This window comes from Aquarana catesbeiana, linkage group LG03, assembly GCF_042186555.1.
Source record: "Aquarana catesbeiana isolate 2022-GZ linkage group LG03, ASM4218655v1, whole genome shotgun sequence".
In the NCBI taxonomy this organism is placed as follows: domain Eukaryota; kingdom Metazoa; phylum Chordata; class Amphibia; order Anura; family Ranidae; genus Aquarana; species Aquarana catesbeiana.
In genome coordinates this window covers 677,932,342-677,959,136 of record NC_133326.1, presented here as the reverse complement: position 1 = coordinate 677,959,136, position 26,795 = coordinate 677,932,342, and the positions used below count along the sequence as shown (strand labels likewise).

The window sequence follows — 26,795 nt, the reverse complement described above, 5'->3', positions numbered from 1 at the left end:
AAAACAGGTGCTGGACTTCTGATTTTTTTAAAAAAAAGAAAAACATAATAATCAGAGTTTCCCTTTAGCAACACATTCGTCGCCATCTTTACTGCTGGCGATTCCCAGGAAGGAAAGGGAGGGAGTCACGTGGGAGCCGGTTGGGCGTGTCTAGTTCCCGGAAGAGCTGAGAGAGTTTGGAGGGTGAGCTGGCTGTCAGTGTGATTAGTGGGATATAAATATTACTGATGGGTGGGGCGCTGGGGATGTTCATTTGTTGTCCAGACCATTTATTGTTATTTTACTGAAGTGGTTTTATTTTCTTCTCCTCTCTCTGTGCCACATTTACTGTTTCCCCCCTAATGTACTGTATGTTGTATTTATTCACCCTCTGCTAAAGCGCATTGAGCAGATAGTTATCCCTGTGTGGTCTGCTGGTGATACAGGTTCCTTATCTAACCATGGTGACTAGCGAGACCAGTCATAGGAAGCCATGGTGACTAGCGAGACCAGTCATAGGAAGCCATGGTGACTAGCGAGACCAGTCATAGGAAGCCATGGTGACTAGCGAGACCAGTCATAGGAAGCCATGGTGACTAGCGAGACCAGTCATAGGAAGCCATGGCGACTAGCGAGACCAGACTTTGGAGGCCATGGCGACTAGCGAGACCAGACTTTGGAGGCCATGGCGACTAGCGAGACCAGACTTTGGAGGCCATGGCGACTAGCGAGACCAGACTTTGGAGGCCATGGCGACTAGCGAGACCAGACTTTGGAGGCCATGGCGACTAGCGAGACCAGACTTTGGAGGCCATGGCGACTAGCGAGACCAGACTTTGGAGGCCATGGCGACTAGCGAGACCAGACTTTGGAGGCCATGGCGACTAGCGAGACCAGACTTTGGAGGCCATGGCGACTAGCGAGACCAGACTTTGGAGGCCATGGCGACTAGCGAGACCAGACTTTGGAGGCCATGGCGACTAGCGAGACCAGACTTTGGAGGCCATGGCGACTAGCGAGACCAGACTTTGGAGGCCATGGCGAATAGCGAGACCAGACTTTGGAGGCCATGGCGACTAGCGAGACCAGACTTTGGAGGCCATGGCGACTAGCGAGACCAGACTTTGGAGGCCATGGCGACTAGCGAGACCAGACCTTGGAGGCCATGGCGACTAGCGAGACCAGACCTTGGAGGCCATGGCGACTAGCGAGACCAGACCTTGGAGGCCATGGCGACTAGCGAGACCAGACCTTGGAGGCCATGGCGACTAGCGAGACCAGACTTTGGAGGCCATGGCGACTAGCGAGACCAGACTTTGGAGGCCATGGCGACTAGCGAGACCAGACTTTGGAGGCCATGGCGACTAGCGAGACCAGACTTTGGAGGCCATGGCGACTAGCGAGACCAGACTTTGGAGGCCATGGCGACTAGCGAGACCAGACTTTGGAGGCCATGGCGACTAGCGAGACCAGACTTTGGAGGCCATGGCGACGAGCGAGACCAGACTTTGGAGGCCATGGCGACTAGCGAGACCAGACTTTGGAGGCCATGGCGACTAGCGAGACCAGACTTTGGAGGCCATGGCGACTAGCGAGACCAGACTTTGGAGGCCATGGCGACTAGCGAGACCAGACTTTGGAGGCCATGGCGACTAGCGAGACCAGACTTTGGAGGCCATGGCGACTAGCGAGACCAGACTTTGGAGGCCATGGCGACTAGCGAGACCAGACTTTGGAGGCCATGGTGACTAGCGAGACCAGACTTTGGAGGCCATGGCGACTAGCGAGACCAGACTTTGGAGGCCATGGCGACTAGCGAGACCAGACCTAGGAAGCCATGGTGACTAGCGAGACCAGACTTTGGAGGTCATGGTGACTAGCGAGACCAGAGGTGGGAAGCCATGGCAACTAACGAAAACAGACGAGGGAAGCTGTAACGACTTACGAGAACAGATGTGGAAAACCATGGCGCTGGCAAGACAAGACATGGAAAACTATGGTGACTGGCGGGGTGGGACATAGCAAGCCATAGTGACTAACAAGACATACTGTAGGAAACCATGGTGAGAGACAGTAGGGTTAAGAGACTGTAGAAGAGGCACTATACATACCTTGTCCTGAAACGCCACCACAGATATTCACTTCTTCCAGTGAATTCTTACTACCGATGCAATAGTGGCTTCCTCTGCCATTTTGTATGTCACTACAGGAGGTAGACGCTGGCTATTGCAAGTTTTTTTTTTTTTGTTTTTTTTGCGGTCAGATTGGTTGAATTCCTGTTCTCCCCATCTGACCGAGCAAAAATTTGCAGTAACTTGTTCGCCAACCTTTAAAAGTCTCACCAAAATACAGATACCGCATGTTGTGTTGAATTCTCCTTACTAGCCAGAAAATCCTCTCAGTATGCCCCTCTGAAAGTAATTTCACCTCACAGCATGGCTGCCATCACAGTGCTGTCTGATAGGAGGAACCGACCACTTACCGTCCCTCATCTAGGGGTAGAGCAGTGTGTATTACACAGCATGATGCTATAGTATTACTACATTGTTAAATTTTTATGAATTGAGATTTCTTCACCTTTTCCCCGATTCCTCTTTCCTTCCAGATGACTATTCACAACCTGTACATATTTGACCGGAATGGCATCTGTCTACACTACAGCGAGTGGAACCGCCGCAAACAGGCCGGCATATCCAAAGACGAGGTGGAGTCCTAGGGACCTGCTGTTTATTTTTCCTCTCCCCTCTCACTCTTTGTCTCTCCTTCTCCTATCATTTTGTCACTTCTCCTGTTCTTTATCTCCTCTCCCTCTTCTCCCTCTGTTAAAACTCTTTTCCTTCTTCCCCGTCCTCCAGTCTCTCTTCTTGATCTGTGTCTCTTTTTCCTCCTCTTTCTCTTCTACCTCCCTGTCCCCCCTCTCGCTCCCTGCCTCTTATCTCCCTTCACTTTCTTTCTCTCCTCTCATGTTTTGTCCCTCCTCCTGCTCTCTTTCTCTCCTTTCCCTCTGCTCGCTCTCCTCCTCTCTTCCCACTTTCTGTCTCTCCTTCCAGTTTCTGTTTCTTATCTCGCTCTCTGTCTCTTGCTGTCTCTTCTCTTCCTTTCTCTCTTCTCCTTTATCTCACTCTCTGTTGCTGCTCCCGCTCCTCATCTGTCAACCTTCTCTTCCTATACTTGTCTCCTTATCTCTCACTCTCTGTCTCTTAGACTGATCTCCATCTCTTTTCTCCCTCTGTGTCTTTTTCTCCCGCTCTCTGTCTGTGTCTCCTCTCGCTCTCTGTCTGTCTGTCCCTCCCGCTCTCTGTCTGTATGTCTCTCCCTCCTCTTACTCTCTCTGTCTCTCTCTCCCTCCTCTTACTCTCTCTGTCTCTCCCTCCCTCCTCTTACTCTCTCTGTCTCTCCCTCCTCTTACTCTCTGTCTCTCCCTCCCTCCTCTTACTCTCTGTCTCTCCCTCCTCTTAATCTCTGTCTCTCCCTCCCTCCTCTTACTCTCTGTCTGTCTCTCCCTCCTCTTACTCTCTGTCTCTCCCTCCTCTTACTCTCTGTCTGTCTCTCCCTCCTCTTACTCTCTGTCTCTCCCTCCTCTTACTCTCTGTCTGTCTCTCCCTCCTCTTACTCTCTGTCTGTCTCTCCCTCCTCTTACTCTCTGTCTGTCTCTCCCTCCTCTTACTCTCTGTCTGTCTCTCCCTCCTCTTACTCTCTGTCTGTCTCTCCCTCCTCTTACTCTCTGTCTGTCTCTCCCTCCTCTTACTCTCTGTCTGTCTCTCCCTCCTCTTACTCTCTGTCTGTCTCTCCCTCCTCTTACTCTCTGTCTGTCTCTCCCTCCTCTTACTCTCTGTCTGTCTCTCCCTCCTCTTACTCTCTGTCTGTCTCTCCCTCCTCTTACTCTCTGTCTGTCTCTCCCTCCTCTTACTCTCTGTCTGTCTCTTACTCTCTCTGTCTCTCCCTCATCTTACTCTCTCTGTCTCTCCCTCATCTTACTCTCTCTGTCTCTCCCTCATCTTACTCTCTCTGTCTCTCCCTCATCTTACTCTCTCTGTCTCTCCCTCATTTTACTTTCTCTGTCTCTCCCTCATTTTACTCTCTCTGTCTCTCCCTCATCTTACTCTCTCTGTCTCTCCCTCATCTTACTCTCTCTGTCTCTCCCTCATCTTACTCTCTCTGTCTCTTCCTCATCTTACTCTCTCTGTCTCTTCCTCATCTTACTCTCTCTGTCTCTCCCTCATTTTACTTTCTCTGTCTCTCCCTCATTTTACTTTCTCTGTCTCTCCCTCATCTTACTCTCTCTGTCTCTCCCTCATTTTACTTTCTCTGTCTCTCCCTCATCTTACTCTCTCTGTCTCTCCCTCATTTTACTCTCTCTGTCTCTCCCTCATTTTACTCTCTCTGTCTCTCCCTCATCTTACTCTCTCTGTCTCTCTCTCATCTGTCCATCTCTCCTCCCGCTCTCTGTCCGTCTCTCCTCCCGCTCTCCGTCCGTCTCTCCTCCCGCCCTCCGTCCGTCTCTCCTCCCGCCCTCCGTCCGTCTCTCCTCCCGCCCTCCGTCCGTCTCTCCCTCATTTTACTCTCTCTGCATGTCTCTCTTCCCGCCCTCTGCATGTCTCTCTTCCCGCCCTCTGTCTGTCTCTCCTCCCGCCCTCTGTCTGTCAATACTCTTATAGGGCGTACACACGGTCGGACTTTGTTCGGACATTCCGACAACAAAATCCTAGGATTTTTTCCGACGGATGTTGGCTCAAACTTGTCTTGCAACACAAAGTTGTCGGAAAATCCAATCGTTCTAAACGCGGTGATGTAAAACACGTACGTCGGGACTATAAACGGGGCAGTGGCCAATAGCTTTCATCTCTTTATTTATTCTGAGCATGCGTGGCACTTTGTCCGTCGGATTTGTGTACACACGATCGGAATTTCCGACAACGGATTTTGTTGTCGGAAAATTTTATCTCCTGCTCTCCAACTTTGTGTGTCGGAAAATGTCCGATGGAGCCCACACACGGTCGGAATTTCCGACAACACGCTCCGATCGGACATTTTCCATCGGAAAATCCGACCGTGTGTACGGGCCATTACTCTCTGTCTCTCCTCTCACTCTGTGGGGGTTATTTACGAAAGGCAAATCCACTTTGCACTACAAGTGCACTTGGAATTGCAGTAGCTGTAGATCCGAGGGAGACATGCAAGAAAAATAAAAACCAGCATTTTAGCTTGCACATGATTGGATGATAAAATCAACAGAGCTTCCCCTCATTTCAGATCTTTCCCTCAGATTTACAGCAATTGCACTTCCAAGTGCACTTGCAGTGCAAAGTGGATTTGCCTTTCATAAATAACCCCCTCTGTGTCTTCTTTTGCTCTGTGTTTCATCTCCTTCTCCACTCATCTCTGCACTGAATCCTTTCTAATATCTTTTCTTTTCTTCCTCTAGGAGTACAAGCTCATGTACGGCATGCTGTTTTCTATACGCTCGTTTGTCAGTAAAATGAGCCCGGTGGACATGTATCCTTTACTAAGATCTTTGTTGTAGATGAATCTGAAACACCGCTCTAGACTGGCAGGCTATGAAGTCTGACATCCTCCAGATGGTGTTCTGTGCACTTCCTGCGATCATTGCACAGTGTTGTCTACTTTTGTTTGCATGGTATTAGTAAATCGACATTATTAAAGGATCATTCTTCTTTCATATAAAGTACAGTTATCCTTTAGCTCCCCCCTGTTTAAAAGTAACTCGCCTCCCACTGTCCCAGGTGTCAACTTGCCTATCCTACAGCCACGACATTCTGCAATCTTCACATCCTGCGGCTGCCATCTTCTTGCCAGTGGTCATGTCTGTGCAATGTTTTTCCATAGACTTCTACAGGACCATCTCCCTAAACAGAAAATAATCTGTGTTTTCATATCTGTCAATATTAAGCTGAGGCTGGTCACAATCATTCTCTTTTAGATCATTCTCCCCACTGATAGGTAGCAAGAGAAAATCAGAAAGAGGCTCCAACCTTTCTCTACTTCATCCAAAATAAAAAGTTTGGGCTGGAGTTGTGTTTAATTGTGTAACAACACTCCACAGCAGTACTGCATAAGGGAGCAAAATCAGAGGAAGAGATCAGGATGGTGTGCGTGTGCCTCATTTCTAGAAGATTTGTGCTGTGCAGCCTTTCCCTTATTAAGGTGCATTCTTAATAGCTGGAGTTTAGTCTGCTTATATTTTTCCTTCCCTTGGTACTGCTTTCTTCCCTCATCAACGTGCTAATGAAATGTTTAAAAAAACCTTTCCGTTTTTATTACATGCTTTGTTTTGGACCTGGTGATATCATCACTGGGTCTCTGTGCACCGCTGGCAGATCATGGCTATTGGGAGAGATCATAGGGTGTTGTGCCCAGCACCCTGCCCCAATACTGCCCTCAAGAGCCCTCAGTCCTGACGCTAGAAGTGGGTTGGCTCCTGGGAGGAGTTTTGTAAATATCAAAATGACTTGATGGGTGGAGTGGGTGTTCCTAGACAGATTGTGTTTGCATGCAGACCAGCTTCAGTAAAGCCAGCCATAGATGGTTCAAATCTCCGCTGGTTCAGTAGGGATTGATCAAGGTTCGAAACCAACTATGGGCAGGCTGAATGTATCCAAGTTGATCAATACGATTATTGCCAGTGACTATAGCTAATAGCAATTATCACTGTGTTCTCCCGGAAGGGACGGCTCCCTGCCTCCCTCTGGGAGAACACAATGGCTCTTCAGAAGGCATTCTACGACCAACACTGTGTTGATAGGGAAATCAAGCAATTTTTTTTCCTAAAACAATCACACCATCTATGGCCTGCCTAACACTTATATGTGATTCTAACCCTCGAAAGAACTGAAATCCAGTTAAAGTGGTTGTAAACCCACATGAAAAACATGAAAAACAAAGACCTACAAGACAAAGGCATAATGAGCTAATATGCATAGCATACTAGCTCATTATGTAATACTCACCTGGGATCGAAGCCCCTGCAGCGGTGCCCGTACACAGCACCGGCCGGCGACATCACTCCCGAGGGTTACTTCCGGGTAACCCATGCAAGTGCGTGGGAGCCGCCGGTAACAGCACAGTCACTGAAGGAAACGGCACGTATGTGCCATTGCTTCAGTGCGCATGTGCCACGCAGATACAGGGGATATCTCCTAAACCGCACAGGTTTAGGATATACCTAGGGTAGCTACAAGTAAGCCTTATTATATTCTTACCTGTAGCAAAAAGTGTATTGTACGGATTTACAACCACTTTAAGGAGATGAGGCAGGCCATTGATAGCAAGGTTAGGGAGAGCAAGGCTGGATGTCCTTTATCTAGAAATTGAGGGAAGTCTATCTGACTTGCTTTAGCTTCTAATGCACATTGTGAGAAGCTCAGAGAGTGCAGTGAAATCAGAGGAAACCATTTCAGTAAAGGAAAGGAGTCTCTACAACTCTGCAAGTCTGAAGGGAAGGCCAGAGTTCAGCATTAACCACTTGACCACTGGGCACTTAAAGAGGTAGTCCACCTAAACCGCCTAAAAAAAAAAAATTTAAAAGCCAGCAGCTACAAATACTGCAGCTGCTGACTTTTAATAAATTGCCACTTACCTGTCCCAGGGTCCAGCGATGTCGGCAGCCGACGCCGAGAACCCGCTCGGTTCTCGGCAGCTGCCGCCGCCATCCTGGGTGAGGGAATCAGGAAGTGAAGCGTTGCGGCTTTACTTCCCGGTTCCCGCATGCGCGAGTCGCGCTGCGCATCGTAACTGGTCCCCGCTATCTCCTGGGAGCTGTGTGTTTCCCAGCAGACAGCACGGAGGGACAGGAAGAGGCATAGACCCCCATGGGAGTCTATGCCGGAAGTGGGTGCAAATACCTGTCTTAGACAGGTATCTGCACCCCCCTGAAAGGTACCAAATGTGACACCGGAGGGGGGAAGGGTTCCGAAAAGCGTAAGTTCCATTTTTGTGTTTAACTCCGCTTTATCCCCCTTCCTAACCAGACCAATTTTCAGCTTTCGGCGCTCTCACACTTTGAATGACAATTACTCAGTCATGCAACACTGTACCTATATGAAATGTTTGTCCTTTTTTTCACACAAATAGAGCTTTCTTTTGGTGGCATTTAATCACCTCTGGGTTTTTATTTTTTGCGCTATAAATGAAAAAAGACCGAAAATTCTGTAAAAAAAAAAAAATACATTTTTCTTTGTTTCTGTTATAAAATTTTGCAAATTAAGAATTTTTCTTCATAAATTTGGGCCAAATTTTATGCTGCTACATATCTTTGGTAAAAATAACCCAAATCGGTGTATATTATTTGGTCTTTGTGAAAGTTATAGAGTCCACAAGCTATGGTGCCAATCTCTGAAAATTGATCACATCTGATGTACCGACGGCCTATCTAATTTCTTGAGACCCTAACATGCCAGGAAAGTATAAACACCCCCCAAATGACCCCTTTTTGGAAAGTAGACAGTCCAAGGTATTTAGTAAGAGGCATGGTGAGTTTTTTGAAGTTGTAATTTTTTCCCACAATTCTTTGCAAAATCAAGATTTTTTTTTTCACATAAGTGTCATATTAGCAGGTTATATCTCAGACACAGGATATGCATACCACAAATTACACCCCAAAACACATTCTACTACTCCCGAGTATGGCGATACCACATGTGTGAGACTTTTACACAGCATGGTCACATACAGAGGCCCAACATGCAGGGAGCACCATCAATTTCTTGACTATCTCTTACACCTTTAAAGGTCCTGGAGCACCAGGACAATGGAAACACCCCAAAAATGACCCCATTATGGAAAGAAAACACCCCAATGTTTAATCTATGAGGCATAATGAGTCTTTTGAACATGTCATTTTTTTATACAAGTTTTTGGAAAATAAGTAAAGAAAATGAAAAGCATTTTTTTTTTTACACAAAGTTGTCCATTTATACAATATTTCTAACACATATCATGTACATACCACAAATTACACCCCAAAATAGATTCTCCTACTCCTCCTGAGTACGGCAATACCACATATGGAAGACTTTTACACAGCCTGGCCACATACAGAGGCCCAACATGCAGGGAGCACCATCAGGTGTTCTAGGGGCATAAATGTCAAATCTAATTTGACTACCTATTACACTTTGAGGCACTCTAGTGGCATTGATGTGAACTGATGTGGCATGGATAAGCCGTGGATGGGGATGGCTGGGTATGGCTGAGTTGAGTATGGCTGGGTGGGTATGGCTGAGTATAGGTGGCTGAGCATGGATGGGTGGATGAGTATTGCTGAGGATGGATGGATGAGTATGGCTGGATGGATGAGTATTACTGAGCATGAATGGATGGATGAGTATTTCTGAGCATGGATGAGTATGGATGGATGAGTGCTTATGAGTATGGATGGGATGGATGGATGAGTACTTCTGAGTATGGATGGGATGGATGAGTACTTCTGAGTATGGATGGGATGAATGGATGGATGAGTACTTCTGAGTATGGATGGGATGGATGGATGAGTACTTCTGAGTATGGATGGGATGGATGGATGAGTACTTCTGAGTATGGATGGGATGGATGGATGAGTACTTCTGAGTATGGATAGGATGCATGGATGAGTACTTCTGAGTATGGATGGGATGGATGGATGAGTACTTCTGAGTATGGATGGGATGGATGGATGAGTACTTCTGAGTATGGATGGGATGGATGGATGAGTACTTCTGAGCATGGATGGGATGGATGAGTACTTCTGAGTATGGATGGGATGGATGGATGAGTACTTCTGAGTATGGATGGGATGGATGGATGAGATGGATGGATGAGTACTTCTGAGTATGGATGGGATGGATGGATGAGTACTTCTGAGTATGGATGGATGGATGAGTACTTCTGAGTATGGATGGGATGGATGAGTACTTCTGAGTATGGATGAGATGGATGGATGAGTACTTCTGAGTATGGATGGGATGGATGAGATGGATGGATGAGTACTTCTGAGTATGGATGGATGGATGGATGAGTACTTCTGAGTATGGATGGGATGGATGAGTACTTCTGAGTATGGATGAGATGGATGGATGAGTACTTCTGAGTATGGATGGGATGAATGGATGGATGAGTACTTCTGAGTATGGATGGATGGATGGATGAGTACTTCTGAGTATGGATGGGATGGATGGATGAGTACTTCTGAGTATGGATGGGATGGATGGATGAGTACTTCTGAGGATGGATGGATGGATGGATGAGTACTTCTGAGTATGGATGGATGGATGGATGAGTACTTCTGAGTATGGATGGGATGGATGGATGAGTACTTCTGAGTATGGATGGGATGAATGGATGGATGAGTACTTCTGAGTATGGATGGGATGAATGGATGGATGAGTACTTCTGAGTATGGATGGGATGAATGGATGGATGAGTACTTCTGAGTATGGATGGATGGATGGATGAGTACTTCTGAGTATGGATGGGATGGATGGATGAGTACTTCTGAGTATGGATGGATGGATGGATGAGTACTTCTGAGTATGGATGGGATGGATGGATGAGTACTTCTGAGTATGGATGGATGGATGGATGAGTACTTCTGAGTATGGATGGGATGGATGGATGAGTACTTCTGAGTATGGATGGATGGATGGCTGGGATGGGCACATATCAGCGCTGTGGGCACTACACATCCAGCCCACAGCGCTGCAGCACTTGATCTCTCCCCTCTCCCCTTGCACTGTACCAATAGGTTTTGACGGAGCGATCACGTAGTAAACGTTCTCAGAAATTCTCTGTTCCCGAGTGTTTCCGAACTTTTCTGAGGGTTTCCGAGTGCATCCGAGCTGTCTCCGAGTATTTCCGAGTCTCTCCGGCACCCCCCACCTCTGGCCACATGCGGTATTGCATGCAATAGAAGTCAATGTGGAACAAAGTTGTCCATTTATACAATATTTCTAACACATATCATGTACATACCACAAATTACACCCCAAAATAGATTCTCCTACTCCTCCTGAGTACGGCAATACCACATATGAAAGACTTTTACACAGCCTGGCCACATACAGAGGCCCAACATGCAGGGAGCACCATCAGGTGTTCTAGGGGCATAAATGTCAAATCTAATTTGACTACCTATTACACTTTGAGGCACTCTAGTGGCATTGATGTGAACTGATGTGGCATGGATAAGCCGTGGATGGGGATGGCTGGGTATGGCTGAGTTGAGTATGGCTGGGTGGGTATGGCTGAGTATAGGTGGCTGAGCATGGATGGGTGGATGAGTATTGCTGAGGATGGATGGATGAGTATGGCTGGATGGATGAGTATTACTGAGCATGAATGGATGGATGAGTATTTCTGAGCATGGATGAGTATGGATGGATGAGTGCTTATGAGTATGGATGGGATGGATGGATGAGTACTTCTGAGTATGGATGGGATGAATGGATGGATGAGTACTTCTGAGTATGGATGGGATGGATGGATGAGTACTTCTGAGTATGGATGGGATGGATGAGTACTTCTGAGTATGGATGGGATGAATGGATGGATGAGTACTTCTGAGTATGGATGGGATGGATGGATGAGTACTTCTGAGTATGGATGGGATGGATGGATGGATGAGTACTTCTGAGTATGGATGGGATGGATGAGTACTTCTGAGTATGGATGGGATGAATGGATGGATGAGTACTTCTGAGTATGGATGGGATGGATGGATGGATGAGTACTTCTGAGTATGGATGGGATGGATGAGTACTTCTGAGTATGGATGGGATGAATGGATGGATGAGTACTTCTGAGTATGGATGGGATGGATGGATGGATGGATGGATGAGTACTTCTGAGTATGGATGGGATGAATGGATGGATGAGTACTTCTGAGTATGGATGGGATGGATGAGTACTTCTGAGTATGGATGGGATGAATGGATGGATGAGTACTTCTGAGTATGGATGGGATGGATGGATGGATGAGTACTTCTGAGTATGGATGGGATGGATGAGTACTTCTGAGTATGGATGGGATGAATGGATGGATGAGTACTTCTGAGTATGGATGGGATGGATGGATGAGTACTTCTGAGTATGGATGGGATGGATGGATGAGTACTTCTGAGTATGGATGGGATGGATGGATGAGTACTTCTGAGTATGGATGGGATGGATGGATGAGTACTTCTGAGTATGGATAGGATGCATGGATGAGTACTTCTGAGTATGGATGGGATGGATGGATGAGTACTTCTGAGTATGGATGGGATGGATGGATGAGTACTTCTGAGTATGGATGAGTACTTCTGAGCATGGATGGGATGGATGAGTACTTCTGAGCATGGATGGGATGGATGAGTACTTCTGAGTATGCATGGGATGGATGGATGAGTACTTCTGAGTATGGATGGGATGGATGAGTACTTCTGAGTATGGATGAGATGGATGGATGAGTACTTCTGAGTATGGATGGGATGGATGGATGAGTACTTCTGAGCATGGATGGGATGGATGAGTACTTCTGAGTATGGATGGATGGATGGATGAGTACTTCTGAGTATGGATGGGATGGATGAGTACTTCTGAGTATGGATGAGATGGATGGATGAGTACTTCTGAGTATGGATGGGATGGATGGATGAGATGGATGGATGAGTACTTCTGAGTATGGATGAGATGGATGGATGAGTACTTCTGAGTATGGATGGGATGGATGGATGAGTACTTCTGAGTATGGATGGGATGGATGGATGAGATGGATGGATGAGTACTTCTGAGTATGGATGGGATGGATGGATGAGTACTTCTGAGTATGGATGGATGGATGAGTACTTCTGAGTATGGATGGGATGGATGAGTACTTCTGAGTATGGATGAGATGGATGGATGAGATGGATGGATGAGTACTTCTGAGTATGGATGGATGGATGGGTGAGTACTTCTGAGTATGGATGGGATGGATGAGTACTTCTGAGTATGGATGAGATGGATGGATGAGTACTTCTGAGTATGGATGGGATGGATGGATGAGATGGATGGATGAGTACTTCTGAGTATGGATGGGATGGATGGATGAGTACTTCTGAGTATGGATGGATGGATGAGTACTTCTGAGTATGGATGGGATGGATGAGTACTTCTGAGTATGGATGAGATGGATGGATGAGTACTTCTGAGTATGGATGGGATGGATGGATGAGATGGATGGATGAGTACTTCTGAGTATGGATGGGATGGATGGATGAGTACTTCTGAGTATGGATGGGATGGATGGATGAGTACTTCTGAGTATGGATGGGATGGATGGATGAGTACTTCTGAGTATGGATGGATGGATGAGTACTTCTGAGTATGGATGGATGGATGGATGAGTACTTCTGAGTATGGATGGGATGGATGGATGAGTACTTCTGAGTATGGATGGGGTGGATGAGTACTTCTGAGTATGGATGGGATGAATGGATGGATGAGTACTTCTGAGTATGGATGGGATGAATGGATGGATGAGTACTTCTGAGTATGGATGGATGGATGGATGAGTACTTCTGAGTATGGATGGGATGGATGGATGAGTACTTCTGAGTATGGATGGGATGGATGGATGAGTACTTCTGAGTATGGATGGGATGGATGAGTACTTCTGAGTATGGATGGGATGAATGGATGGATGAGTACTTCTGAGTATGGATGGGATGAATGGATGGATGAGTACTTCTGAGTATGGATGGATGGATGGATGAGTACTTCTGAGTATGGATGGGATGGATGGATGAGTACTTCTGAGTATGGATGGATGGATGGATGAGTACTTCTGAGTATGGATGGGATGGATGGATGAGTACTTCTGAGTATGGATGGATGGATGGCTGGGATGGGCACATATCAGCGCTGTGGGCACTACACATCCAGCCCACAGCGCTGCAGCACTTGATCTCTCCCCTCTCCCCTTGCACTGTACCAATAGGTTTTGACGGAGCGATCACGTAGTAAACGTTCTCAGAAATTCTCTGTTCCCAAGTGTTTCCGAACTTTTCTGAGGGTTTCCGAGTGCATCCGAGCTGTCTCCGAGTATTTCCGAGTCTCTCCGGCACCCCCCACCTCTGGCCACATGCGGTATTGCATGCAATAGAAGTCAATGTGGAACGAATTATCTTCATTTCCATTGACTTCTATGGGGAAACTTGCTTTGATATACGAGTGCTTTGGATTACAAGCATTCTCCTGTTACGGATTATGCTCGTAATCCAAGGTTCCACTGTACTTCCTGGCTTCCTTGTCATACATCCCAGGAGTCTTCAGGAGGGGAGGAGGGGTTTTCTAAGCTAAGCACACCCTCCTGCCTGCATGCTTGAGCTAAGGGCAGATGGGGTCCAGGAAGTAAATGCTATGTGACTTAGCTGCCCTTACTCAAGATGGCCACGGCTAGAAATGCTAGGGGTGTGTTTTTCAAAGTGATTTCTCAACAAAATAAATCATAGAGACATGGATGGATGGGGGAGTTTGCTTTGAATATTAAAAATGAATTAAATAGTGTTTTTGCTCAGATGCTGTGAAGATCCACTTAGAAATATCTCTCTATTGCTCTCAGCCTCCTCCAAATCTTTTGCATTTTTTTTGCTGCTGTGATCCAACTTCCTGTTAGAGGGCGGCTGTGTTCATTTTCCATTGTACAACTGTATGTAGGAATGTAGCCACACCCTCTTGCAATCGCACCTGATATGGACTATGGCAGGGGTAGGCAACCTCGGCCCTCCAGCTGTGGTGAAACTACAAGTCCCATGAACTATTGCTAGACCCTGACAATCACAGGCATGACTCCTAGAGGCAGAGGTATGATGGGATTTGTAGTTTCACCACAGCTGGAGTGCCGAGGCTGCCTACCCCTGGACTATGGGATGTGTAGTGTGAGCAGGAGCAGAGGTCACATGACATGAACATGCACTGCTCGTTCCAAACAAACAGAAATAAGGTGAGATGGAGAGGTTGGGAGCTCACGGAGGATGGTAAAAAAAGAGGCATTAAAACGCAGCGAGAAACAACGTCATGAAAAATAGATTACTGGGACATTAAGTGGTGTGGATTATTTTTGGAGAGTAAAGATATTGTTTAGTGTCACTTTGAATTGACGAGCATTCCAGAGTCATTCCGGAAATACATGGTGGCTGATTTACTAAAACTGGAGAGTGCAAATTCTGGTGCAGCTGTGCATGGTAGCCAATCGGCTTCTAACTTCAGCTTTTTCATTGAAGCTTTGGCAATAAAAATCTGGAAGCTGATTGGTTTCTATGCAGAGCTTCCCCAGATTTTACACTCTCCATTCTTAGTAAATCTCCCCCACATACCTGAAGCATGATCTTCCTTAACCACCTTTCTGCAGGAAAGACGGCTTCCTCTCCTTTCAGACCAGCAAGTACAAGCTGCACTACTACGAGACGCCGAGCGGTCTAAAGATGGTGATGAACACAGATTTGAGTGTGTCCAACGCACGGGATGTCCTGCACCAGATCTACAGCACGGTGAGGGCACTTCAACTACTGAGGGGGAGAAAGAATACACAGTGTGCCGTGAAGGGGTTAGAAGAAGGTCTGGTTGGGTTATACTGCTGCCTACAGGAAGATTGGACACTAACAAAGAACAAAGTTTGTAGGCCAACCCGGGATCACCAAGAAGGGGGTATGGCCTCATCTATTGTAATGCCCCATACACACGATAGGATTTTCCGACAACAAAAGATTTTTTTCCGACGCATGTTGGCTCAAACTTGTCTTGCATACACACGGTCACACAAATGTCGGAAATTCCGAACGTCAAGAACACGGTGACGTACAAGATGTACGACGAGCCGAGAAAAATGAAGTTCAATAGCCAGTGCGGCTCTTCTGCTTGATTCCAAGTATGCATGGAATTTTGTGCGTCGGACTTGTGTACACACGATCGGAATTTCTTGTCGGAAAATTTGAGAACCAGCTCTCAAACATTTGTTGGCGAAAAAATTCCGACAACAAATGTTCTATGGAGCATACACACGGTCGGACTTTCTGACAACAAGCTGACATCCAACATTTGTTGTCGGAAAATCCTATCACGTGTACAGGGCATTAGATTCAGGTGGATCCAGAGCTGCAGGCAGTTTCCATTTTTTTTTTTATTGGGCCAGATGGCGTGTATTTGCTGTTGTTTACCTCTTAGTTGGACGTTGCAAGGCTTCCTGTGCTCTTTCGCTGCCAGAGACATTTTTTCAGGGTTTTTTTTTTTTTTGCGCATGTTAAAAAAAAAATTTTAGACCTGAAGATTACATAAGCCCCCTAAACCATTATATATTTTCTGAAAGGAGACACCCTAGAGTATAAAATGGTGGTAGTTTCAATTTTTTATGTCACGATATTACCGCAAAGGTCTAGGAAACGCAAAATTTCAGTAAAAATATATACCTAAGGTTAATTTTAGGACACACAAACCAATTTTTGGTAAAATATAAAAGACGAGGTTGCAACGAGTAAATAGATACCCAACAGGTCAAACCTTAAGTTTGCGTGTGTCCGTGAAAAGGCGACAAACTTCAGTACCCTATATTTTCCATAGGTGACACTTTAAAGCGTTCTTTAGTTTATTAAAAGTCAGCAGCTACAAAAAGCATAGCTGCTGACTTTTAATAGACCAACACTTACCTGTCCTGCGGTCCAGCGATGCGGCGCATGGAACCTCCTTTCCCCTTCCTCTCCTCGGCGCCGTCATAGCAACTGTGGGCACCCGGCCGTGACAGCTTACGGCTTTGTGCCCGTGCGCGCACTGCGCAGGCACGAGTTGCGCTGCGCTCTGCTATTGGCCAGCCAATCTTCTGGGACCTGTGTTGTGGTCCAGAGGATCGCTGGTAGGGAGGGGCCACCTAGGGCGGAAGGAGGAGTCGCCTAGGCGGTCAAGAACAGGAAGGAGGAAGTGGGACAGGAAGTCCCACTAAAAAGAGGGTACACACTTCACCGCCCCCGCATTCCATTCTTTCCCGGCCATGCTGGCCGAGGACACAGAGGGGAACCCGGAAGTGACGTCAACACATTGCTTTCTGGGTCAGCAACAAGGACTCACATTTGCTCTGCTCCCTCCCGTCCACACTGTTGCGTCCGCTATGTTGGTCCCGAGCCCGCCAATGGGCAAGTGGAGCCTGAGATACAGGGTGGGGGGTTTGCCATTACTGGGGGTGTGTGGAAGCACTCAGCTGGCTGCGTAGCCACCCAAATGCTTCCATGTGGTAGGCAGGGGTCTGCGTGTCAGATTTACACACATTCCTGGTGGTTGTAGTACTCGGAATGTGTGTAAAACCTCCCGCTATCAGGTCTGTATGATGTAAGGACCAGGCAGCAAAAGGGTTAATGGATGAGGAGGATTTGACCTCTTGTACTCACCATAAATTCCTTCGCTTGGTGTGACAGAGAAATGTGATTGTACAAGTCTTTAGTAAGGTAGCGTGGCCGAGCGGTCTAAGGCGCTGGATTTAGGCTCCAGTCTCTTTGGAGGCGTGGGTTCGAATCCCACCGCTGCCAGATACATTTTTGGGCCAGAATTGTGACTGTAGTGGTTAGCACTTCTGTCTTCCACTAGGGTCATTGCTTACAACACTATCTGCATGGAGTTTGCATGTACTGGCACATTCTTATGGGTACTGTGATCTGTTAGGTCAGATGACTGGTGTTCCTCCAGAGATCACGGAGCTCTCTCGCTGTGTTAAATAGAATTCACTATAGCCCTGAATGGATGGTAAGTTGGGGGGGCAGGGTTTATGTACCCCAGCTTAATATAATGGAGAGCAGATGTCCACCCTCTCTTTTATAAACAATTCCCTTTTTATTATTTTTAAATGATCCCTGGTGGTCTTTTAATCACTGGTCCCTGATCCAGTTATATTTTTGGCTATGAGGTCATCTCGGCGTCAAACTGCTAAGGCCTCATGTACACTGCTGGTAAACGGACGTTCAGAGGCAGTTGGATGCTTTTTTCAGATGCCCCTGAACTCATCCAATGTTATCTTATGTGTACATGTACACAGGTTCGTTTAATGTCGTCTTTAGGCAGTTGCCTTTAGAGGCTTTTCTTTGAAGGCAAAAAAATGAGTTCAGGCGTCGAAGTTTACGGTGTTTCAGACGCCAAACGCGGTACCGCGTTTAGCCGCTTTTCTTTAAGGGCGTTTTTCATTTTTGGCTATTTTGAAAAAATATCTATATATTTTTTTTTCAAATGCAGTAAAACGCCGCTAAACGCGGCATGTAAACGCGGCAAAACGGATGTTTTAAACGTGGGTTTTTATCTGTTAAGTTAAATCGTTCAGGAGAGGTTGTAAAAACATCCCGTGTACATTAAGCCTAAATGTCAAAATTTTCTTGGCCTGGGTCTGTATGTGCACGCTGCACCAGACCCCCCCTGTGTGCCTACGATGCACAAGACCCCCCCCCTGTGTGCCTACGATGCACCAGACCCCCCCCCTCATGTGCCTACGATGCACCAGACCCCCCCCCTTGTTCATACGATGCACCAGAACCCCCGTGTGTCTACGATGTACCAGACCCCCCCTGTGTGCCTACGATGTACCAGACCCCCCTATGTGCCTACGATGCACCAGACCCCCCCCCGTGCCTACGATGCACCAGACCCCTCCCCCCCCGTGCCTACGATGCACCAGACCCCCCCCCCCCCCCCCCCGTGCTTACGATGCACCAGGACCCCCCCCCCCATGTTCCTACGATGCACCAGACCCCCCCGTGTGTCTATGATGCACCAGACCCCCCCCCCCCCGTGTGTCTACGATGCACCAGGCCCCCTCTGTGTGTCTACAATGCACCAGACCCCCCCCTGTGTGTCTACGATGCACCAGCCAGACCCCCCCCCGTCGTGTGCCTATGATGCACCAGACCCCCCCTGTATGCCTACGTTGCAACAGCCCCCCCCCCTGTGTGCCTACGATGCACCAGACCGCCCCTGTGTGCCTACGATGCACCGGACCGCCCCTGTGTGCCTACGATGCACCGGACCGCCCCTGTGTGCCTACGATGCACCGGACCGCCCCTGTGTGCCTACGATGCACGGGACCCCCCCTGTGTGCCTACGATGCACCAGACCCCCCCCCTGTGTGCCTACGATGCACCAGACCCCCCCCCTGTGTGCCTACGATGCACCAGACCCCCCCCCCTGTGTGCCTACGATGCACCAGACCCCCCCCCCCTGTGTGCCTACGATGCACCAGACCCCCCCGTGTGCCTACGATGCACCGGACCCCCTGTATGCCTACGATGCACCAGCCCCCCCCCCCCCGTGTGTCTACGATGCACCAGACCACCCCCCCTGTGTGTCTACGATGCACCAGACCCCCCCCTGTGTGTCTACGATGCATAAGACCCCCGCCCCCCGTGTGTCTACGATGCACCAGACCCCCCCTTGTGTGTCTACGATGCACCAGACCCCCCCTTGTGTGTCTACGATGCACCAGACCCCCCCCCCTGTGTGTCTACGATGCACCAGACCCCCCCCTGTGTGTCTACGATGCACCAGACCCCCCACCTGTGTGTCTACGATACACCAGCCCCCCCCCCCCGTGTGTCTACGATGCACCAGACCCCCCTTGTTTGTCTACGATGCACCAGACCCCCCTTGTTTGTCTACGATGCACCAGACCCCCCCTGTGTGTCTACGATGCACCAGACCCCCCCTGTATGCCTACGTTGCAACAGCCCCCCCCCCTCCATGTGTCTACGATGCACCAGACCCCCCCTGTATGCCTACGTTGCAACAGCCCCCCCCCTTGTGTTTATGATGCACCAGGACCCCCCCCCCTCCCGTGTGCCTGCGATGCACCAGACAGCCCCTGTGTGCCTACGATGCACCGGACCCCCCCCGTTTGCCTACGATGCACCAGACCCCCTCCCGTATGCCTACGATGCACCAGACCCCCCCGTGTGCCTACGATGCACCAGACCCCCCCTGTGTGTCTACGATGCAACAGCCCCCCCCCCCCCCCCATGTGCCTACAATGCACCAGACCCACTGTGTTTGAATGCTGTTCAGGGCCCTCTTCGTGACTATGATGCTACAGAACTTCTGTTGCATTATACAGCTACAGGGTGGCGCTGTGGCTTAGTTGGTTAAAGCGCCTGTCTAGTAAACAGGAGATCCTGAGTTCGAATCTCAGCAGTGCCTGCCATTTTTAAATGTGTTTGAAACTGAATTGTTTTATTGCCTCTTGTCTTGTATATGTGTGAATATGATCTGCCTAATGTGAATATTGTAATTGATGAATGTCAAAGTGATCCTGTTGCTTCTCTTATACCTGTAGCACACTCCTATGTACTTTTTATCAAATTCTATGTGCATAAAAACAACAGCCTAAGGGCGTAAATCTTGTAAATGTTACAGCCCAAAAAGGCTTCAACAAAATGGTGGCCGTCTGCACACAGACACCAACTCCCTGTTGCATAAATGTAATGTAAAGGCCCCAATGATTATGTACCGAAAAGGGCGAAACGCGTTTAAAGAGTTCTCTACGGGTGATGAATAGGAGGTGAAGCCATATTTTTCCCATCTTGTTCCTTTTATGCAACAGAGAGTCAGTGCCTGTGTGCAGACTGACACCATTGTGTTGAAGTCTACTGTAGCCTAACAAGCCGATCCTGTCTGTCTTGTACCAGTCTATTCACATGCTGATCCGACTGACACAGGTTTGGAGGGGCATTCGAGCGGTACTATTTTCATTGTTTCGGACCAATTAATGATTTGTTTTTTGGTTTTTTTTGTTCTTAAATGCTTGTGCAGTCAGGCTGCATAAGGTCACATGCACATTTAACGTTTCGCCTATGTATGGCCAATCACAGTGTTTTTTTTTACATCCTAGAGGCACAGCTACAGTGACCGAGCAGCCTGTAGAAATCTATAAGAGGCTCAAAGCTGCTGTGTCTGCACACTGTACGGAATGGTACTAACATTTAGGGAAGTATTCTCCCAGTATTGAATGCCCAGGGTGCAGGAAGTCTGCATTCTGGGCATTCGTCCCTGGGCGCATACAGCCCTAAATATTAGTACCACTCAGTACAGCGCCCAGCACCATCCACCCGCAACACTTTTCATCCTCTCATGGACAGGCTTTACAGGCTGCTGGCAGAGGCCCGTGCTTTGTGCTTGCACAAAAATGCTGGAATCTCAGGCACCGGCGCCAAATGCCTAGTGTGAATGAGGGAGGCCTTGGGCCTCATTCACGTGGGGGTTTTTATGCATGTGCATCCGCATGCAGGCAGTGCCATTCATGTCAGTTGGGAAGCAGTGGCTACATGGACACAGCTGCTGGTCCCAGTTTGATAGCCATGTGGGTGCGTGTCCGATGTACGTCCTAAGTTTGGCGGCGGATAATGTTGTTATGGCAGCAGCTAGCTGCCATAACCCTGGTATCCCTGTTTTCGTGCGGCGGTCGGCTTTCAGATAAAAGTGGTCTCTGCGACAGATTCGCCGCAAGATCACTTTTATCGGTGGCAGGAGAGGGGCCCCCTCCCGCCGCGATCTGGTGCCCTCCGACGCTTACCGGAGCCGTCGGTAGCGGCGGAGGCGATCGGTTCTGTCCCCTTGTTGTGCCTGGAGACGAGTGAGGGTAAGATGGCGCCCACTCGTCTCCATGACACTGCAGGGCGAAAGCGACGTCAAAACGTCACTTCCGCCCATACGTCTTAAAGGCACATTTTTTTCAATGTCATTTTTTTAAATGACTTTTTTTTTTTTTTTATTGCATTTTTGTGTAAATGTGAGATCTGAGTTCTTTTTGACCCCAGATCTCATATTTAAGAGGACCTGTCATGCTTTTTTCTATTACAAGGGATGTTTACAAAATAAAAGTGACACAATTTTTTTTTAAAACCGTGTAAAAATAAATAAAATCATGTAAAATAAATAAGAAAATTAAAAAAAAAATTTTTTTTTAAACCCCCCCCGACGAGCTCGTGCGCATAAGTGAGTAGCGCCCGCATATGAAAACGGTGCTCAAACCACACATGTGAGGTATCGCCGCAATCGTTAGAGCGAGAGCAATAATTCTAGCCCTAGACCTCCTCTGTAACGCAAAACATGCAACCTGTAGGATTTTTTTAAACGTCGCCTATGGAGATTTTTGAGGGTAAAAGTTTGACGCCATTCCACGAGCGGACGCAATTTTGAAGCGTGACATGTTGGGTATCAATTTACTCAGCGTAACATTATCTTTCACAATATAAAAAAAAATTGGGCTAACTTTACTGTTGTCTTATTTTTTTATTCAAAAAAGTGAATTTTTCCCAAAAAAAAAAGCACGCTTGTAAGACCGCTGCGCAAATACGGTGTGAAAAAAAAGTATTGCAATGACCGCCATTTTATTCTGTAGGGTGTTAGGAAAAAAAACAATATATAATGTTTGGGGGTTCTAAGTAATTTTCTAGCAAAAAAACCTGTTTTAAACATGTAAACACCTAAATTCCAAAACGAGGCTGGTCCTTAAGTGGTTAAACGCACACGTTCTACGTTCAGGGACACGCACCCACTCCTGCACAGCTGTCAAATTGAGCCATCGGCCCCTGCATCCCAATATGCATGAATGGGACTGCCTGCACGTAGATGTACGAAACACCTGTCCATCCCCTGCAGGAAAACATGGCCCTTTGCACATATATACACCTATGTGAATGAGGCCTAAGAAATACAGAATGTGTTATTATTTTTTAATTAATTATATGTGTTGGTGCTCTCACACAAAGCACAGCAGTCTGGCACTCGAAGTGTTCATCAGAATGCCCCAATCAACAATGCCTACACTGTAGAGCTGCACGATTAATCGTTAAAGAATCAAGATCGCAATCCTACCCCCCTTGTGATCTTAACACAGCATTTCCTGGATTCAATGCAGAGAGTTCTCTGCTCAAGCCGACAGCTATCAAAAGGAAAAAAAACAAAACAGGGCCAGCCTGCCAAGTTTATCACAACATCGCTTGGGGGAGATAAAGAGAAACATTGTAACATTTTGTTCTTTTTAATTAACGTTATAACATGTTTATTCGCGTTCTAACGTATTTTTATCTCTTCCTTAGTTGTTACAAAGACTGACTGCATTACAAGAATAGCAATTTGTGTACAGCCGTATCAGAAATGATCACTTTCTCTTTGTCTTTGTCACAGATTTACGTGGAATACGTGGTGAAAAATTCCCTGTGTTCTCTCAACGAGCCCATCCAAAGTGAACTTTTCAAGAGCAAACTAGACATGTTCGTCCGCAGCCTGCCGTACTTCTCTGCCCGTGCTGGTTAGGGATGATCGTCAATTTCCTTCTACCCAATCACTTCCTTCCCGACACATAGGGTCTGATCTGCAGGACGTGGGTCTGTCAGAAATCCTGATGCATGTCAGCTCGTGAAGAACTACAGCGCTCAGCAAGCCACATCAGGCTTTTCAGGAGCTGTCATTCCTCATCTGTCGATGGATTTAAAGGGTCCCTGCCTGTTTCCTCCATTATATTGAATGCTTTCTGTATGTCTGTTCCTAATTCACATTTTACAAGACTCCCTCCAACTATTACATCCGAGGGAGGATCAAGATGTAAGGGACTGAGCATGTCTAGAGATGCACCTCGAGCGCTCTGCAAAATTACAGCTGGCCCCCTAAAATCCTGAGGACCCTAATTGGCCAGCTTTCTTATAGTGTAGAAGGTTGCTGCGCATCCTCCTGCCTGCCCCCGCTTCCCCATTGGTCAATATGAACAGCCTTACTGACCACTAAGAAGGCACAGCAGGCAGGAAGGAATGAGCCAGCCTTTCAAACATGAAGTATCAAAGATGGCCACCTGGTGGTTTTGCAGTGTGCTGAAGGTAATTCCATTTTAGACAAGTGCTCAGTGAATTTTTTTTTTCTTGTTTATGGTGATACATCAACTTTAAAGGTGAAGTGCAGGACTATTAAAAAACGACTAAAAAAATCCTAAATGATTTTTTTTGCTTGGGTTACTAGTAAAAAACAGCTTTACTTCCCTTATCCCTTGCTCATGCTATGCCAAGTCCCCGAAACCTTCGCTTCTTCGGTTCTTGGTCGGTTGCACTCTGACATCATCACATACAACGCAGGACCAGCATATCTACATTGTAAGTGAGGTTGTCAAGGGACTGACCCTAACCTGGGAAGAGGAGAGCGCCAACAGGGAGAAAAGAAATAAGGTAAGTAAAAGTGCTTTTTACTGGGACCCCAGGCATAAACAGTGATTTAACCCTCATAGTGCAGGGACAACCCCACTGCAAGGGTATTTTTATTTATATATATATATATATATATATATATATATATATATATATATATATATATTATAAATATTGCTGAAGATCAGCTTTAATATTCTAAGGTAGGTCAGATAATTCATCCACTTTAAATTTAAAGGGTTATTTGCTTTTCTTCAGGTATGTCTGCCTGGGGGTCCTGAAACGTCTGTCAAACCCAATTGCAGATATTCAATGAATTCTTGTGGCTGGGGAGGGGGGGGGGTACTTGGTGACCCTGTGAATTGTTTACAGCATGATGTTCCCCAGAAGAGACATTTTAATACAGTCTGGTCGGTTGTATTGCTATCAGATATTGCTCTTTACTTCTTGACTAAGACAAAGGGGCCGTAGGTGGAACTGCATACAAAAATACTGTGTCACATATTGTTATGCCCTCTGTAGTCATTTTAGAGATTCAGCAAAATGATTAAAGGGAGGTGGCAGAGCTAGTTACAGTATATAGAAGTGTTTGTCTGGTTTTGCACATCTTAATAAATGTATTTAAATGAAATGTTTACGTACTTGTCTAGACATATGTGATACGCATGACTCAGTCTCACCCCCTACAGGGTGATACAGACAGAAGGGAGCTATGAGTCTGTCCTCCTCCTGCAGGGTGATACAGACAGAAGGGAGCTATGAGTCTGTCCTCCTCCTGCAGGGTGATACAGACAGAAGGGAGCTATGAGTCTGTCCTCCTCCTGCAGGGTGATACAGACAGAAGGGGGCTATGAGTCTGTCCTCCTCCTGCAGGGTGATACAGACAGAAGGGGGCTATGAGTCTGTCCTCCTCCTGCAGGGTGATACAGACAGAAGGGAGCTATGAGTCTGTCCTCCTCCTGCAGGGTGATAAAGACAGAAGGGGGCTATGAGTCTGTCCTCCTCCTGCAGGGTGATACAGAGAGAAGGGGGCTATGAGTCTGTTCTCCTGCAGGGTAATACAGACAGAAGGGAGCTATGAGTCTGTCCTCCTCCTGCAGGGTGATACAGAGAGAAGGGGGCTATGAGTCTGTCCTCCTCCTGCAGGATGATACAGACAGAAGGGGGCTATGAGTCTGTCCTCCTCCTGCAGGATGATACAGACAGAAGGGGGCTATGAGTCTGTCCTCCTCCTGCAGGGTGATACAGACAGAAGGGAGCTATGAGTCTGTCCTCCTCCTGCAGGGTGATACAGACAGAAGGGGGCTATGAGTCTGTCCTCCTCCTGCAGGGTGATACAGACAGAAGGGAGCTATGAGTCTGTCCTCCTCCTGCAGGGTGATACAGACAGAAGGGGGCTATGAGTCTGTCCTCCTCCTGCAGGGTGATACAGACAGAAGGGAGCTATGAGTCTGTCCTCCTCCTGCAGGGTGATACAGACAGAAGGGGGCTATGAGTCTGTCCTCCTCCTGCAGGGTGATACAGACAGAAGGGAGCTATGAGTCTGTCCTCCTCCTGCAGGATGATACAGACAGAAGGGAGCTATGAGTCTGTCCTCCCCCTGCAGGGTGATACAGACAGAAGGGAGCTATGAGTCTGTCCTCCTCCTGCAGGGTGATACAGACAGAAGGGAGCTATGAGTCTGTCCTCCTCCTGCAGGGTGATACAGACAGAAGGGAGCTATGAGTCTGTCCTCCTCCTGCAGGGTGATACAGACAGAAGGGGGCTATGAGTCTGTCCTCCTCCTGCAGGGTGATACAGACAGAAGGGAGCTATGAGTCTGTCCTCCTCCTGCAGGGTGATACAGACAGAAGGGGGCTATGAGTCTGTCCTCCTCCTGCAGGGTGATACAAGCACATGGGATGTATAGTAAGGAATCTTCTGCCCTTTTGGTTTACAAGTTACAGATTCTATTCGGATTAGAAAAGTATACAGGGAATTTAACAGTTAACCCATATTGTTAGCAACCACAAGATGGAGCTCTGTGCCTTCACATTCATTTTGCAGAGAGAAGCAAACAAAGCTATAGGGGGGCAATAATCTGCAGAGAAATATGTTTTCCAAGGCACGTTGAAAGAATTATCAGATCTCAGATTGACAGCGGAGGAGTTATATGATTTACTGAGAGAAGGCAAGGACCAGCAGGAGTGCACACAATCATATTGAGAAATGATAGAAACCAATCCAGCAAAGCAGCAGATACAAAGAAACAACAATAAAACCTCTCGAGTTTATGTACACAACTCATGCTTCTAAAAAACGGCTTTTATCTGATCATATTTTATAAGGGAAGTTCAGTGAAACATGCCCATGAAAGCAAAAATGTGGGTTTCTTTTGCTGACCAGTTTTTGCACATGCTGACCGCCCGGCTGTCAAGCTAACCTTTGATTTCACTGTGATCTCCAGAGAAGGGGCTACAGAGTGCTGTGGGGAGAACCCAGCGCCTGCAATTTGGATTTCCTTTAATTCTGCAGCTTGTCTGTTTTGAAGCTGAACTCCAGGAATGGATTTTATCACATAGTTGCATGGATTTGCTTGGACCTTTATAAGCGTGTATGTGTCCTATCTGTGGGACCGCTGTGGAAGCAGAGAATCACTGTAGTAGTCAACGT

General features: G+C 47.3%; 1 protein-coding gene and 2 non-coding genes across 3 annotated transcripts; all 3 read left to right on the top strand.

The window, feature by feature from the left end:
* The first annotated feature begins 73 nt into the window (after positions 1–73).
* On the top strand, positions 74–24,774 carry TRAPPC1 (trafficking protein particle complex subunit 1). Its single transcript, XM_073622928.1, has 5 exons — positions 74–183; positions 2,585–2,683; positions 5,405–5,475; positions 15,344–15,482; positions 23,137–24,774. The coding sequence occupies exons 2-5, from the start codon at positions 2,585–2,587 to the stop codon at positions 23,263–23,265; spliced, it is 438 nt and encodes a 145-aa protein (XP_073479029.1). The 5' UTR covers positions 74–183; the 3' UTR covers positions 23,266–24,774.
* TRNAL-UAG (transfer RNA leucine (anticodon UAG)) lies at positions 17,423–17,504 on the top strand. Its single transcript has one exon. It is a non-coding gene; the product is annotated as a tRNA-Leu (tRNA).
* TRNAT-AGU (transfer RNA threonine (anticodon AGU)) lies at positions 20,075–20,148 on the top strand. The gene has a single exon. It is a non-coding gene; the product is annotated as a tRNA-Thr (tRNA).
* Positions 24,775–26,795: the final 2,021 nt, after the last annotated feature.